This window comes from Telmatherina bonti (genome assembly GCF_933228915.1).
Source record: "Telmatherina bonti genome assembly, chromosome: 17".
Lineage (NCBI taxonomy): Eukaryota > Metazoa > Chordata > Actinopteri > Atheriniformes > Telmatherinidae > Telmatherina > Telmatherina bonti.
Window position 1 is genome coordinate 20,150,506 of NC_136615.1, and position 18,115 is coordinate 20,168,620.

Below are 18,115 nucleotides of genomic sequence, written 5' to 3' on the forward strand. Positions count from 1 at the left end.
CTCCTTATTGATTTTGTAGACCCAACCAGTTTGAGTAATTGAACTTGTTCAAAATGTCATTAACAAGAGGTATGTGTGGTGGTTTGCGTACATATTTTAATTGAGTTACATTACAATTAACTTTTCTCTTTAAAAAAAAAAACAACTTTAAGTCACACTTTATCTTAACCAAAACACATAATCATCATGTGTGTCCATCTGGGTTGATCTGTTTAGGGCAGCGGTTCTCAACCTTTTTCAACACAGTCCGCCTTGTAAAATATTTTTTCAGCCAAGTACCCCCTAACCAGTGCAAAGTACTTTTGGTTCAGAAAAAAACAGAAAATACAGCATTTTATCATTTGTGTTTAGCCCTTTAAATTTTAACTGTGTTTTGCACATCTCTACTATGCGCTTCAACCAGGACGCCACTGTTTGCGTTGTCAAGGCAACAGTATGGTTCAATTCACGTCGAAATGTGAGATTTTGGGAGGAATGGAATGGTGTAAATCTAAATGTAAATTCAGTTTATGAATGTACACTTACATTTATTGGAATATATTAAATATTTATATGATATTACATTTATATTATTTTATTTAAGGATGTTTTAAAGAAAACAAAAACAAAAAAAATTAAAAAAAAACAAAAAACAAAAAAAACTTTCACGTACCCCCTGGAATGCCTTGAAGTACCCCCACGGGTACGCGTACTCCCATTTAAGAAACAGTGGTTTAGGGGACCAATCTATTAGGGCGCATATTTTGTTGTTACACCGTCTTTCACCGGTAACGTTCGCTCAACAAAAAACAAAATTATAACTGCAAGTTCACACAGTGATTTAGAAGCAAACACACGCAGTACTTACTTATCTGAGTAATCTGCTGAACTCCGCCCCGGCAGCAACTCCAGCTGATGGCCTGCCTGTGTTGCATGTTAGGAATTGTTGTGATGGGAAGTCGCAGCCATCTTGGAAGAGCGTCGCTCCTCACCGCGCAGCAGAAGCAGAGGACGGATAGAGTCAGCTAGCCGACGTTAGCTGCACGACCAGATTAAGAACAATCCGTGTCGCCGTGCAATGCGACTATGCTTTATACACTTTGTTTTGTTTGGTTAGTCGACGCCTTAACTGGGTGAAAATGGGTACAGTTTATGTTGAACTATTGTCGTTATAATCTTAGAAAGGGCGGCGGTGTTGCAGATCCTCGGTATATTTTTAAATTTCTGGATAGAGGAGTTACTATGAATGGAGGATAAATGTTGCCGAAGGCTGACAGCAGCAGTTTCGTCCTCTTCTCCCTTCTCTTCGTCCTGACGTTAACGGACCCACCACGGACAGGTAAACTTTAGTTTTGTTTTTTTGTTTTTTTTTTCCCTGTTCCCACACTCCCGTGGGCTTCAGCAGAAAGTGGGAGAAACGGATTAGAGCGGCAGGTCTGGAGCAGAGGCCTGTCGGACAAACCAGGCAGTCTGGTGGATTTTAAACCGCCTCCCTGTAGCTGCTGGACTGCCTTTTTTCCCCAGGCTTTATCAGTGTTTTCCTCTAAAAGTAGACAAGCGAAAACATCTAATCGACAGCCACCTAATACAGAGCATTGATTTGTGGTTCACACAGCTTCAATGTTTTTATTTAAAAGTCGGTGACGACACTATTTTACAATAATGCTCACAGTTGCATAGAAATATAAGCTAGCAGCGACGTATTGATCCAACTGGACTGGAAATTCTGCTAATTTATTTGTTTATTAAAAAATATATAACATTTCAGTCTGCCTTTCTCAGCAAAGCCTGGTTAGTCTTCTTCAGCCCTGAAGCTGCGATTTTAAATGCACGTCAAAGATTCATGCTCCTGCATCACTAAACACGGCTCATATTAACTTAACCACAGAACACTGAGGAAAATACACATTAGTTGTCTTAACACTCCCTAAACACGATTTGCTAAACTGAAGATCATGTCACATATTTCCGTGCAACAAATAACAACAAAAGCAGAATAATCTTTTTTTAAGGACATGCACAGTGTATCTATTTGTTTATAAACATTTATGTACTTGCAGCAGAGTACTGACATACTACCATCCTCTCTGCTCAGACATGCAGCTGTTCTCTGAACCAAACAAGGAAAAATGTGTGTGTGTGTGTGTGTGTGTGTGTGTGTGTGTGTGTGTGTGCGCGTGTGTGTGTGTGTGTGTGTGTGTGTGTGTGTGTCAGCTGTGCTTTGAAAGAAAGCCTTTACATTTGGTATTTTTTTCAGTAGCAAATGCATCTTGTGGTTTCCTTTAGGCCTGGTCTTGTGATCTTGCCAATTGTGTGGATTAGAGAAACTGTTATCAGTTCAGCTCATGGATAAACGCTTTATTGTCTGACTCTAAGCAAAGGAGTGACCTCTTGCCTAGAAAACAAATTAAACTCACACTTGGCTTGTGTTAAGATTTGTTCCTTTGGATGTTGTTTTTTTTTTATTTTTTACCCAGTATAACGTGTAAGAAAGTACATTTACTATGGAATGGATACACAAGTGACCTGGTTGAATATTTCAGATCAATGAAACCCTTATAAATAAACATAAACTTGAGGGACAGTAATCAGAAAGTAAAGATTATCTTTGTACACATTTCAGCCTTGTACTTAATCCTTGTTAGTGGAGCACTGTGTGAGCTTCACTTTGTGAATATTTTGTAACCACTGCTGGTTGTTTGGGTGATATTTTGCACAGGGTGTGTTATGTGATTTACAAAGCTCAATGGCCACTACCGTGGACCTCAACCTTTTAAATATGTTTGTTTTAATAAGGTTACATTTTTGTTTTTTAAAGTCTAGTCATTTTCTTTAATCTTATATATTTTAAATACAATCTCTATATTTTAAGAAATATTTATTTAGCAATTATAACACAAAAAGCCACATTGATCTTGTAGACAAAGTGATATTAACTAACAAGTAATGCAACTGTAACGAGTTACTGTGCTTGTACATCTGTTACCCGTGTCTGTCCTGTGGTTGCTTGGGTTCACTTAGATACAGCGATTTTAGTCTTAAACTCTAGGTGACCAGAACTGTGAGACCCTCAGTAAGACTGCATGTGCAGTAAGGCTTCTGAATAAGAAAAAATGTGTCTGCACATATGATTAATAGAAAAAGATTTTTTAGAATAACTACAGCATTATTGAATTGAACATTCCCAAGATGGTCATCAATTTTTGTGGGCAGTCAGCTGAACTTTTGTTGATTGTTTATGGAGCTGAGTGACTGACGTGTTATTGTCATTGCTGATTTAGCACAACAAAGTCAGTGGTATTGCAACTCATGTCAGGCATCTGTAAACAACCATCTGGCTACTTATGAATTACACTTCTGAATATACAGTGGTTGTTTATTTAAATATTAAGTAAATATGTGAAAACAGCTCTTGTGGAAAACACTTAAGAATACAGATTTAACTGAAGTCTGCAGACACAAAGCAAGTTATGTTCCCCTTTATTGCCTTGCAGGGGAAGTAATGAGTTGTCAGGTGCATTATTTCCTGTGTCAGCATACTGAGAGAAACCACTGACCTACTACACATTTCTGGCTGAGAATAAGTCTTTTTTTTTTTTTTTTTTTTTTTTTTTTTGCTGTCACTTGAAGATACTGACAGCTTGACTTGATTTGAGCAGTTAAAGCTGCAGTTAAATCAGTTGAAGATCAGGGGAAATAATGAATGGCCAGGTGATGTTAAAAACTGAAAACTGATATTGCAATTTATCCTGAGATAAATTAGAATTATATGGGCTGTTCTTCATGAAGATTAACTTCTCTGTAGACAGTTAAAATTGTGCCAGTGGTGTGTTTTCCTACCAGAAAATAGATGAGCTTTGTTTGGATTTTGTTGGAAGTAAGGTGACCCACAGTGTTTTTATCCATGTAGTGATTAAAAGAGACTGTTTTAAATTTGAAGTGGTACAAAGAAAATTATTGCCTATACCCACTCACCACTTTAAACACTGAACATCTGTTGAGTCATCATTGGCTCTGAACGACGCAGCATGCCCAAGGACAAGGCCACTTCACTGGGCCATTTTACATCAATTGGAGTAGCCTCCTAATCTTTATTGTAGTTTTCTGTTGGTTATATAAGAGATCCAAACTGTACTTTTTGCAGGTTAGCCAGTGTTCATAAGCATGTAGATGCGTCATAAAATATTCTGCTTACCTTTGAATGATGTCTTCTTTTTTTTTTAACCTTTAAATAACATGTTTGGTTTGACTTTCTGCCATGTAACCAAACTTGTCTTAAAGAGAATATTTGTTAACAGAAACAGATGGTTTACTTTCTGACCAGAGTTTACCAATCTTTGATTAAATTCAGCAAAAACCTGAGTTTATGTATACAAACACTTTTGAGCAATTCATACTTTCTGTCCTCTAAAAGTGAAGACAACAGATTTAGAGGGAAAAGGCAGAAAGAGGAGGAGGAAGAGTTTGGACAGACTTGACCTTGGCTGAAAATGTGGCTCTCCACTACAGCATTCATTGTAAAGTTTTTGGGGCTGCAGAAGGATTGACCTCTTTCCCAGAGCACATGGATAAAAGGTGTTTTTCTATTACCTATGCACCAATCTGTGGTTTAGTCACAGTTATTATACCTCTAAAAATGCAGTTGAAGCTTGTTAAGCACTCCTGTTTATGGACATAATGTTGTGGAACAGATCTCTCAAAGAACACTAAATTCCAGCAGCCTACATGAGCGAAACATAAATAGGATAAACCAATCTCATATTCATTCTTCATTGGTTAGTACACAACTTGGAAAGAATAAATGCTAAGTTTGTTACAGAGAAGGAAACCATATTTCTGCTATCCCAGAAAGTACCTTAACATTAAGTTCCTGTTCTTTCATAATTTTGTTTTGCTATTAAGCAGATTTTTCACAACCCACAAGAGGTCTTCTTCCAGATGGAAAAAAATACACATGAACTTCCTTATTACATGTACGCAGAAGAAAATCTCTGCAGAAATTTAAACCAATAAGGAGATGAAGATGAGCTGTTCAGCTGCTATTATTTACATCAAATTCAGACACCCTATCCCCATCATAAGGGCATTCTGATTATGACAAAGCATAATAACAAGGCACTTTCATTCAAAGCTGCTACAGATAGAGGATGATTTAATCTGGCTGTCCCTAAACTGTGCCTTCAGCTTTTAATATCTGATAACCTAAAGCTGCTGGTATCAGCATAAATTCCCTTCTTGTGCAGTTTTTAGCAGCACACTTTTCAGAAATTCACAGAAAGCATGAATACTGATGTAGGCAGTCATTCTCCATTCAAATGGAGCTCAGATGCATCAGAGATGTCAGCCAGGAATTCATTTAATGGTTTTGGAACAGAAACATGTAGCTGCAGATTAGAAATCCTGATGAATTGTAAATACTTGAATGGATTTGAGTTTAGTTTGCATAATTTTTTTTTTTTTTTAACAAGTCATATTACAGTAGAAAAATATGTACATGTCAAAAGTCTTAAGCTGTGGGATGTTTTATTGCATCATCTGGATCCTCTGTACTATCCTCACATCCTATATTGGTGAAAATGTTCATTTCTGTGCTTGTTGAGAAAAGTCCAAATATTTGTGAGATAATGGCAAATCTATACATTATATTTGGTTTGGAAAAAGTTTTTTTTCCAAACCAGCTTGCAAACATTCATTCTCTCTAAACTTATGCATAATTTATTCATCAATAATCTAATTGAAATACACAGTTTGTGGTGTTATCTTTAAATTTGACCCACATTCAGTCACAATAATGCGTTCAGTTCCAGGAGACAGACATGGGTCTGTAATGTGTCTCAATCCACTTAGCGTCACTGAAAACAGGATGGCTGCTGAAGACTCTTAATAAAAGCCTTTGACAGAGCGGCTTAGTCAGCCTTCAGAGAACATTTCCACTTTTTTATTTGTTTTTTTCACCCTCATCAGTTTGCATTGCTAACAAGCATGGTGTAATGCGCCATTTACAACCAGTGTGCTTTTGTTCCACCAGCTCTCTGGTGCAGGAAAAGTAGTTGTGATGACTATAAAAGTAATTTTTTTTGCTTAGATGCTGTGTATGGCGGGTTGTTGTCACCTGAGATGGTCGGTACAGAAATAAGACAGTACTGCCTAGAAGCAGAAATAGCAGAGTTTCTGTTTTATTTTTTATTATTTATTTATTGTTCTGTATATCATATTGTTTTAAAGTAAAAATAGTGTTGCAATGTTTGCCAGAGAAGTGGGTTTTCCAGCTCCATTGTAGGTGCAGAAACCAAACACATCCTAACCAGCAGATGGTCCCATTTTAGGCTTAGCAGTGGGCGAATCACTGACAGATGCCAGAGAACTGTTGACAGTATCAGTAATAGATTTTCTCAACATGCTTTACAGCTCGAACAACATCTACGCTGTAATTATTTAACACTATGGGTTTGATCATTTGAGTCTCGGGTGAAAATAAAATTTTGACAAACAGGATACCAGTAGTCACTTTATTGTTTCTGTTTGTTTCAGGTCCGCGGCTAGCTCTGGCAAGATTATTGTCAGGTAAGGACGCAGCTTGTTTTCTTAGTGTAGTGCAGGAGAGGGCGAGGGGCTCTGAAAATTCATGTTTAAATGGTAAACGAGGCGTTCTCTAATATTCTAAAAGTCATTTTCTGTTTGAATAACTTCTTCAATCCTAAAAGTCATTTTCCAAGAAGTGAAATAAAGTTCATATTGTCATCTTAAAAACAAGACAAGATGCCCTTTTCTCCCTCGACTCTAATCGCTTTAGCTCGCTGGTGGAGCTGTCGTTATGTCACACAAGGAAGACTCAGTGCTGTTGGTGTTTAGGTGTGTCTTGCGTTTCAAAGGTAGAAACTGTAGATTAATGATGGGTCAGCTTGGGCTTCTTATTCCCAGTTGTCTTTATGACTGAACTGAACTTGACATGCGTACAACAGCAAAGAACGGTGGCTTTATCATCAGTGGCCTGAGCTGGTGGAGTTTGATCAATTTCGCCGAAAGAGACTTTTAAACATCTCGCTCCAGACGGGTCTAATCTTGTCTGTGGCTTGCAAATGAGATTAGACTCGTCTACAGCTTTGTAACAAATGAAATGTTCCTTCTCTGAGTCTTTCCACATGCTCAGCAAAAAAAAAAAAAACAACTATTCATACACTCACTATGTTGAGATTTGTCCTATTTTCTCCTCCTTTGCTGCCACAGTTTACATAAAGTGTGATTCTGCTGACCGAGTGACTTTGTCTGAATGAGCATATATGTAGATAAATCTTTTTACAATACTCTCTGCAGTACCTGCAGATTCACTTTGCACCTGTTTGTCATCGAGAATAACATTAACAATGTTTTTATCTGTTCCATGCCCCTGATTTCCACCCCATCACCACCTAAGATTTTATTCATGCCTGAAATACTTTGAAAGCTTGCGTAGCATCACTCAGCGCTCTCTTGGCTTTGTCTTTTTTGAATAAGGTTTAGGTCATGTGTTCGTTTAACCATATAAACCCTCTTGTATTTCAGAGCAGCGCTGCAGCCCTGGGCAGTTTGCGTGCCGCAGTGGGAAGATGCAGTGTATCCCGATGTCCTGGCAGTGTGATGGCTGGACTGCATGTGAGGACAAGAGTGATGAGATGGACTGTCCCTGTGAGTATAGCTCACTTAAGCACTTTCACACCTGCGCCGTTACCTGCCATCTAAAGTGATTGATTTCCTTGAAAGAATAGCTTTGTGGAGCATCTTTAAAGAGTCTTGTCAAGCAGTAGCTGGGTTTACATGGAGCCTAATATTCCAAAAAGAATTGCTTCAGAAGCTCAAGCCGAATAAAACGTGCATATAAACACCTCAATGAGAAAAACGTCTTAAACTGAATGCAGTTTCATTTGTTTTCATCGGGGTAGAATATTCTTTTTCTCAAAGTGATTAAAAGTGAAGCTTTGTCGTATAAATGCTGAAACAGAACATAATCAGGCTGTTTTCCATCTGCACATGCTCTCTCTTTATTTACAAAATGATTTTGACTCACTTGAAAATGGGCTGTCTAAACAGAGCACACAGACCTGGTCTGCAGTGGAGAGTTTGTTTTTAATATAAACTTTAAAGACACAACAGAACTTTAGTTTTTTACCTCGTCACGTGCCCCCATCAATGGCTAATTTGGTTTCCATCTTGCATCCTACTTGACATGTTAGCTCTCTCCAGCCAGCAAAACAATCTGATAATGACTCTTGCTTTTGTCCCTTTCTCCCTTTTAATCTTCTTCCGTTTCTTTAAGTGACATTGTGTGTTCCAAGCAACGAGGTCCTTATTATACTGTAAAGCAAATCTCTGCTGCAATGTCACATTCCAGGTGTAAAAGTTCCCAGCTGGGAAAAAAGTCCTTAACAAACAGGCTAGCTCCATCTTCCTTATAGTCCACGATCACTGGGGTGTTTGACCAATAGATTAAACACAAACAGGACAGTGCAAAATGGTGTGCACTCAGACAGCGTGGTTGGTAAAGGGATGGTGGCCTTTAATATTGCTAAAAAGGCAACATTTTGAAAAATGTTGCAAACATGACTGTCCATTCATGCCTGGATGAATATACATGTGATAAACGGCAGTTACACAGCTTTACAATGACATGAAAAATGACACACTAAAGGCGATCAAAGACATTCAATTTTACCACTCCACCTCTGGTCAAGTCCAAACATGTCCTTGAAATGAGTATGTCAAACATGAGCTGTAGCTGTTACATAGTTTTTAGTGACCAATGACCATATGTTTCAGAAAACCACATGCCAAAACCCCAAGAGAAATTGTGATCTGTTTTAGCAGACTGGGAAAGAGATGACTCTAGTCTGCACATCGAGCTAAATGTTCTTTAGAAATTAAAGTATGTTGATCTTTGAAAGGGTGTATTGACATTATTATGGCATTATTGTTATTTTAGTTGAAAATGGTCTCAAAATGACAACAATAATCGCTTAGTGAAATATTATTGTCTATCGCAATAATTTCTGAGACAATTAATCGTCTGGCAAAATTTGTTACAGTGACAGGCCTATATGTGCCGAATGTTGAGATGAACACAGTTGTACATCTTGACCACCAATGAACAGTCTTTGCATGCTTTTTGAAGCCAGCTGACTAAGCTGCTGGATGAACTGGTCTCATTTGTAGTATCAGGGTGATAAAGTTTGCTAGTTTTAAAGTCCTGCCAATTTGGCAAGTATTCCCATTGCAAGTTGGATTGCCACTGTGCATGCTGGGTTTACATTAGTGTGGCGTCATACTAGTGCAACGGCAACTAAAGTGACGCTTCAAAAAAAAAAAAAAAGAAAAAAGAAGCAACTATAGTATAGCTTGAAAAGTTTGTAGTTCCAGAGCTGACCAGTTGTTGGCAGGCATCCTTTAGCTGTTAGATGAACCATTGACTTAATGGCAACATTGTGTTTGTTTCGTGCTCACTTTTGTCGTGGACAGTGACTTTTTTCTGTCCACCATTCAATGCATTGTATCGTGTGACATCAGTAGCTCCATCTTAACCAGACAGTGTCATTTTCTAGTGACTTTGAACTGAAGGGGGCTCAGAAGTTGTGCTGTTTGGTTTGGGTGTATAAGACAGTTTTATAATGGAAACTCACAAAATAGTAGGGGTGGGAAATTGAATTAAAAAAAATTGAATATTGGGATTTTTTTGCTTCATAAATTTTGAACTCAATTTTTTTGTTAAAAAGTCTATTTTTTTCTCAAATGAGTAAAAATAATCCATTATAAAATTTACTTGTCTTATTGTGCATTACAGCAGCAGAATGATGGTCTGGCTACTGTGTTGTTTTTTCCTAATTGAAATTAGGAAAAATGACGAGCAAAAAAAGTTTTGTACATTTTTTTTGTTTTGTTTTCAGTCTACAAAAATCAGCATTATAGAAGAATTGTGAGAATCGCAATTTAAATCGTATCAGCACCCAAAAAAATTGGAATCTAATCTAATCGCGATATAAGCATATTGTCACAGCCCTACAAAATAGCATACCCGACTGTACCAGCGCGGCCTGAACAAACCAATCAGTGGAAATGAGGCAGAGTGGATTAACACAAAGCACTCTGGATGAACAGAGAGCAGGAGGAGGCTGTGATAAATTCTTAGAGGCTCCACATGTGCTCTTGTTTTTGTTTACAGTTAGCTGATCACTTGAACAGTGTATACATGTTGTAGTGCTAAGCCTTTGACCAAAATCCCTTTGTTTTTCCTTTAAATCCAAGACTTATCCCCAGATCTCTGACCGCAAATGGGAATTATGGAAAGGATTGAGTACAGCATGTGACCTCCATACAGGAGTAGTTATGCATGCTTGGTGTTATCACCGTAGGCCTACAGCTGATTTAAGTCCAACACTGAGCTCTATTCATTCTTCAATAAGGGGCAATTATTTGGCAGGCAGCGGCACAGGCTGCTAAAGAAGAAACTTCCTGTTTTCTTTGCTTTATTAATCTAAAATGGTTATTTTGGAACAAACGCAAGTGTTAGAAATTAATAAGCTTGAAGCTTGGAGTTCATAATGTGCAAAGAAGCTGCAGCTTCATTGAGGGAAAAAGAAAATAAACACACCATGCCTTCACATGCCTCAGCAGTGGGTTATTGCAAAATCTCCAGCATGCATGAAAATCGATGTTCTTGTTTGGGATTATCTCTCTGTTGAATAACACTAAAAGATGGTGCAATCCCCTCCAGTAAAACCATATTGGCAAATACCAGATAAACTCATCAACTTTGTAATGTTGGCTGAAAAGATCAAATACTGTGGAGAAGTAAAAGACTGATTTGCTGTCTTGGCGTACACAAATATGACTGATTGCCTCACTACACAATGTTTGCTGTCAGAAAATAAAAATACATCAAAAGCAAAAAATTCTATGAATTAAAATATTTTAATCAGTTTTTGACCCAGTTCCTCTGAATCCAAATTGCTATGATTGTGTTTTTGTTTCAGCTGATTTATTGTTATTTACAAATGGCTGAAGCAGTGAAGTTCCTCTAAATGATTGTTGGTTTTAAAACCTGTGCGGATGTGCCAACATTTTGGTTTGCTGACTTTCAAGCCATTTGAAGCCATTAAAGTATTAGTTTTTGTTCAATCCACCCCCCCACCCCCCACTTCTACATTAACACATTTTCACCGCACGGTAAAAACAGCAGGTGCCGTAGTTTAGTGGGATATTTGCTAGAAAATCATAAATATTAACGCTTCGTCAAGAGTGGAGATTAGAAAATATGGAGCCAATGTCAAGATTTTTCCCACAGTTCTCTTTAAACACCTGATAACATGGTATATCTACATGAGGGTAAAATCTGCACAATCTTATGTCTGTCTGGTTTTTTTCTTCTACTCAGAAATGGTTATTTTAACGTATAAATTTTGTGCACGATGTAATTAATTCCATGGAACTTTTTGGTTGTAGTAACGAATACAAAGTAATGACAATTACCTTTTTTTTCGAACAGCTATAAAGGAAGAAAGGTATCGTTTTGGGAATGGATATGACCAGGTAGACGACGTCATTGGTGTGGCTCAGCCTGTTCGCTTCAACAGTAAGCATCCCACTTTGCTCTGAGCAGCATGTCATGCACTGCTTTATCCACAACAGTCGAACAAGTCTCCTCTCTGTCCACAGAGAAATGTCCCACCGGGTGGCACCACTATGAGAAAACAGCTAGCTGCTACAAAGTCTACCTGAGGAACGAGAACTACTGGCAGGCAGTGGACACATGTCAGAAAGTCAACGGCTCGCTGGCTACTTTTGTGACCAACGAGGAGCTACAGTTCATACTGAAGATTGAAGTAGATTTTGATGACAAAGTCTGTGAGCGCAGAGACCAGTGCAAGTGAGTATCTGGCTGAACATGCATGCTGACGTCAGCTCTGTCGCATCTAAATCGCCAAACTCTAGAGATTATAACATTTAAGTGGTTATTCACAAGCCCTGAAATTAGGAGGCTGTAATACACAGTGTTGTGTTTTTATTTAAAATTGTTGCTTTTTTTTTAGGTTTTGGGTTGGTTACCAGTATGTGATCACCAATCAGAGCCACTCCTTGGAGGGTCGTTGGGAAGTAGCATACAAAGGTAAGTAGTATTTTACTATTTTTTCTTCTTTTTTATTCGACTCCATTGTCTTTTTTTGTGTGTATTTTGAGCATATATGTGAGTAAACTGTTGATATTATGTGTCTATAAAGGGTCCATGCAGGTGTTTTTGCCTCCTGAGGGTCTTACAAAGTTAGGAGAGACCTCTCCCTCCCAGGACAACATCTTCTGTGCCCAGCTCCAGCGCTTTCAGATCAAGAGTATGAATGAGCGAGGCCTGCATAGCTGGCATGCAGAGAACTGCTACAAGAAATTTCCGTTCCTGTGCAAGAGGAGTATGTGCTCATTTTTTATTTTCCGTTACAAATGTGAAATCAGCTCGGTACGTCTGTTTTGGAACATGTTGAGTGTTTCCCCCAGATTAGGTAGAAATTTGTTGCTTGTGCCAGTAAAAAATCAAGTGTTGTGGTGTCACAGTGGTCGGTGGAGTTGCCATCGGAGTGTATGTATGCTGTGCGCAGCGGGAGGTGTTCAAACACACACTTTCTGAGCTGCCATATTAAATACACACCTGCATGCTTATATATTGTTCTTCAGACTCACCTGATGAAACCATTTTAAAGCTACAAGAAGCATTTGAAATCATTCAGCTCAATTTGAATTCTTTAAAGAAAGTTATTTACAAGAAAATGTCTAAAAATATTTTTTTCCAGAAGCTGACATCTTTGCCCCAATTCCATATATTACTGAACAGACCAGTAAATTTAGTTTGCTCATACAAATACCTGGACTTTATGTAGTAGGGAAACCTGTCTTCTAAGTTTCATGTTAAAATTACATTCACATTTTCAGTCATTAAAGTCTTATTTTTACGTTAATGTTTGCCTGCTTTAGTGGCAGTCTTTAGATTCTATGACATCTAAGAAATTAATTGCACAAAAAAAAAAAAAACAACTTACAAATCATGAGGTTTTATTTTATGTAATAAACTGAACACCTACCTCAACCAGTATCAGCATTTTTGTAAGAGGAAATGTTCAGCTTTGTTTCAGACTGATACCTACTCAAGCTGCTTTTTCTCTTCTGGATGAGGTGGAAGTTTTCAATATTTAAGTGGAATAAAGCAGCAAACATTATACTCAGTTTATTAATATTATTATTATTATTATTGTTGTTGTTGTTGTTGTTGTTATTATTATAACTCTTTTTAGTTTCATATGTGTATCTTAGACAATGGCTCATGAAACAGAATGTAAATCTCAGCTGCTCTCTGTTCTGTTTTCATTAAAAAGACACAGTACAGATCTTTTGCCGTTGTCCCCATCACACGCTCCCCCCATTAACAGCTAATTCGGCATCCCTCTATCATCCTACCTGACCTGTTAGCTCTCTCTTGCCTGCAAAAGACAATCTGACAATAACTCTTGTTTTTTCTCTTTTAATCTTCTTGCGTTTCTTTGCTGAATCAGTGACATTGCGTGTTTAAAACAGCCAGTTCCTTATTATACTGTGAAGCAAATCTCTGCTGCAGCGTCACGTCACATCCCAGATGTAAAAGTTGTATGGGTAGCAGTGGCTCTAGACATGCACATAATAGATGTCAATGTATCGTTGAACAGGTCCGGAATGCAGAGTTTTAAGGTGAAAAAGTTACGTAATCTGTCTTAAATCTGCATCTGTGACAGGTAAGCTACCTGTGACAGCTTCATAGCGGGAATATTACACACAATACTGAAAAATATCCCTGTTTAAACATCATGTGACAGATTAATTCTTCACAAATGACCTGTGGTCCCATTTGGTCAATGTGGGGGACCCTGATGCTTATATGTTTTTATTCCCTTTACAGGGCAAACATGCGTGGATATCAAAGACAACGTAGTAAACGAGGGCTACTACTTCACTCCAAAGGGAGACGATCCATGTCTTAGCTGCACATGTCATGATGGCGAGCCGGAGATGTGTGTGGCTGCGCTGTGTGAGCGGCCGCAGGGCTGTCAGCACTTCCGCAAGGATCCCAAAGAGTGCTGCAAGTTCACCTGCCTGGATCCAGGTAGATCCATGACAGATCTTACTCTACAGTATTTCATTTACTGCATGACATCACAGGTTTCCAGTCTTGTGTTTTATACAACAACTAAGAGAGCCAAGATTTTATGTTAAAAATACATTACAGTAAGTCATTAAAATAAAAAATTACCTTCAGTTAACTGTTGTTTCTGGTCCAAAAGTTTTTATGTTATTCAATATTTGTACATAAGGTTTATTTTTTTCACAACCTTTTAACTGGGAATCCAGCAAGTCCACAACAAAATATTTATTTTATTTTAATCAGATGGGAACAGCCTGTTTGACTCGATGGCGAGTGGAATGAGACTGATTGTCAGCTGCATCTCATCCTTCCTCATCCTCTCTCTGCTGCTCTTCATGGTGCACAGACTCCGTCAGAGAAGACGAGAACGCATTGAAACGCTGATCGGGGGCAACTGTAAGCACATTGCCTGTTGAATCATAAACACACTGATTATTAGTTTTTCATTGTATCTCCCAGCATGCACCACTGGCCTTTTAAATGGAATAACTGCATGAACACAGTTACATGAACCATCTTCTCCAGCTTCTCACACCTTCATGTGTATCTGATTATTCACTCAGTGCACCACTTTAACCTCGGAAGACGAGTCCCAGGCTTTGACTACGGCCCAGATGCCTTTGGAACTGGTCTCACACCTCTTCATCTGTCTGACGATGGAGAGGGAGGCGCTTTTCATTTCCAGGAGCCACCTCCTCCGTATGCAGCCTACAAATACCCTGACATCCAGCATCCGGATGACCCCCCTCCTCCTTATGAAGCCTCCATCAACCCAGACAGCCTCCTCTATGTGGACTTAGGTAGGTGCCCATCCTTTCTCGTGTTGTTTATGAATGTAATCATGGGCGTTCAGCTTTTATCATCCTTTCCGCTCTTTGTTGTTGCTTCCAGGGCACAGCGGGGTTTCCATGGTGCCAAGCCAGATAAACGCCATTGGAGACAGGCTCCAGACCGATGTTCCCAACATACCCAGTCCTGTGCCAGATTCAGCACCGTCCTCTCAGGAGAGGGAGGACTCCATAGATAGCAGCACCCTCCTGGTGGGGCCTGACACACCAACGGATGGCCACACCCCCACTCCCATGCCCGCAGACTGCGCCTCCTCCCTCAGCACCGTGGTATAGGACCGCGAGCAAACTGCAGGGAGTTGCATCCACTTATTTATCTGCTGAATAAATAAAGTTGCACCAGGAGAGGACGCAGCAGACTGTGTGTCTTTTAACGCTGACTGCAGGGAGCAGAAATAAGTTTGTACAGACATCAGAAGCTGCAGCAGCTGCTTGCATCGAACATCAGCAGCTCTTTTTTTCTGAAGACACATGCCCTTCACATCATTGAAGTTTGTTTTTGGAGGGGAAAGGGTTTTGTTGTTTTCTTTTAGACGCTGGCATCTGAAGGAGCAGTGAGGACTGATTCTGTACAGACAGGCTGAGATAGCTGCACTTCCACCTCCAGTGCTGACTGGACGAGCTTAAAAGTGGCCTAAATGGTCGAGACACCCTGCTGTAAATACCCCGCCTGTCAAAACTGTATTTCTTGTGTGTCTCAGTCCGGCAAAGGGCAAAAAAATGACGCTGAAACCAGCTTTTTTTTGCTTGTGTTTTTTTGTTCGCATCATTCTTTCAAACCGATGCATCCGTATCGATCTCAAAGCGACAGTAACATCCACAATTTGTGCCACAGCATGACCCAGAGTCAGATTCCTATTTGCTCATAAAAGCCTTCTGTAAGTCCAATTTTTATTATCCGACACATGAATCTGTCTTCCAGATTTATAGTGCAAATTTGCAGAGCTTGAAGTTTTGTAGTTAACAGGCTAAGAAGGTACAGTTAGTTTCCTGCTGTTGGGTTTTTATTGGGTAATTCTCACAAAGTTTGGATATCAAAAGACAAATATTGTGATATAGCTGAATATGACTTTGGTTTTGTTCTTTTTGATGATAATTTATGAGCGCAGGTTGTAATCTTGGTTGACTGTGGGATAGATGTAGGCTGATTTTGCTGTAAATGCAGTGATAATGACTTTTCAAGTGTATGTGTGAAGAGTAAGGTCAATATTCTGTCTTAAAAATTATCTAGCTTAAAATGACTATTTCGACAATTTAGTCATATAATCACGCAAATTATGCCTTTTGTTGTTCATCATCAGCAGAATGATTTGCTACTGAGTTGTTATGAAACCCAGTGTTTTGCACGGTCATCCCTTCATTAAACCGCGTTTGTGAGGAAAACGATCAGAGGTAACATTTGGATGCTGCTCGATGCGTCTCTCTGCAGATCTTCACACACTACATCTGTGATCTCAGTAATGGAAGTTGGAGATGATTGTGATGTTTTATGGGTCTGTTACTGTTCTTGTTTTTCAGTGGGATTGTCTTTTTTTTTTATGTATTAAGACCAGTTTGAACTGTACTTTTGGGACAAGTCAGACGACAATCGTTTAATTCTCTGGAGGCTGAATTTTACATTTGGATTGTCGGGCCAGAGAGGCTCCACCACCAGCAGCAGCAGCATCCAAGCCCAACAGCTCACCATCCACCTCCAAAAAACATTTGTAAATGTGTCACACTGCACATCTCATGTTTGAATGTACTGAATTTGTAACACATCTTTAAGCTCATTTCCCCTTTTTTTTTTTTTTTTTTTCTTTTTGCATTGACAATCCACAATGGATTATCCAGCAGACAAAATCATATTTTCATGAATTGTTAAGTGTGCATGTGTGTTTAAAAGTTGGTAAACTGCTTTTGATTTTTTTTTTTTCTTCTGTTTTGTTCCAAATTTGTTTTGGTTTAGTTGGGGTTTTTTTTTTTTTTGTTGGTTTTTTTTTTTTTTTTTTTTTTAACTCGCTTTATGGAATTTCAGTGCATGTTTTTATCTTTTGGCATGCTGAGAGATTTTCTTTTTCTTTTGATTGAAACATTTTTAGCTGGATGGTGTACAGTAGGTGCAAAGACTCCTGCATATAGTTTAATATCTGTGTGCATTGACAACCTGCCCTCCACCCCAAACAGCTACATTTATGCTGTAGTGTATGTGCCAGACTACAGCAGCGTGAGAACTCATTTTTGAGGGGGGTTGAAATGTTTTAAATGTAATACAACTAATGCTACATTTCATTGTTTTTTCTTTGATAGCCTTTAAATTTGAGGGGAAAAAAAAAAACTTCACTGGCAGGGGAACTTGTGTTTTTTTGGGGTTGATGATTATTTAATTAAACACAAAATAAAATAACATTGTGAAGGACTGCTTGTGCGTCACTGACTCTGAGCGCGCTCTATTACCTATCGCGACATTTAGCTGCTGAGCTAGTCTCCGTTGAGGAAATTCCTCTGCCTTTGGTAGCCAAATGTCACAGAGGATTAACGTGGGATTCAGGGAAATCCCTGAACAGTGAGACGGAGTTTGTGGCTGAATCAAAAGATTCAAATGATTTGAAGGAAGCAGATATATTGCACCTCACAGTGACTCAGAAAGCAGCAGGCAACAGAGATGGTGATACCCAGCTGTCCACGAAGAAAAGAGGCTTTGTTTGCAGAATAACTATCCCTGGATAGGATAGATGTGACTGTTCAAGTCAAAACTTACAATTTATGAGGCAATTAGAGAACAAACAGGTTTTACATGTTGAAATGAGAGTTTAGTCATTTTCTAATCTGTTTGGTTTTTTCAACCATAAAGTAGATTATCATTCATTTATATTCAGTGTCTTACTGTGGATTGTTTATGTGAAGAACAATTCTAAAAATTAAGAAAACCTTCCAAAAATGGGATTAAAAGAGAGATTCAGATCATTTGTACAGTTTTCATAACCAAAGTCATAAATATTCTGTTCAGCCTACTCACACATCCCCTGACTTTCTCATGAGATGAATGGGTCTTGTTACTAGTCACTGGGCATCTCTGCTGGCAGCAGCAGTGGGGGAGGGGGGGGGGGGGGGGGGGGGGTAG

At 38.8% G+C, this 18,115-nt stretch overlaps 1 protein-coding gene across 2 annotated transcripts; it reads left to right on the forward strand.

The window, feature by feature from the left end:
• Positions 1 to 986: 986 nt before the first annotated feature.
• dgcr2 (DiGeorge syndrome critical region gene 2) lies at positions 987 to 17,363 on the forward strand. 2 transcript variants are annotated; one of them, XM_079256864.1, is made up of 11 exons: positions 987 to 1,318; positions 6,511 to 6,543; positions 7,522 to 7,644; positions 11,492 to 11,578; positions 11,662 to 11,872; positions 12,036 to 12,112; positions 12,225 to 12,407; positions 13,922 to 14,125; positions 14,408 to 14,560; positions 14,728 to 14,964; positions 15,056 to 17,363. In XM_079256864.1, the coding sequence occupies exons 1-11, from the start codon at positions 1,237 to 1,239 to the stop codon at positions 15,286 to 15,288; spliced, it is 1,623 nt and encodes a 540-aa protein (XP_079112990.1). In that variant the 5' UTR covers positions 987 to 1,236; the 3' UTR covers positions 15,289 to 17,363. The 2 variants fall into 2 exon arrangements, with proteins under 2 accessions (XP_079112990.1, XP_079112991.1); XM_079256865.1 differs by lacking the exon at positions 6,511 to 6,543.
• Positions 17,364 to 18,115: the final 752 nt, after the last annotated feature.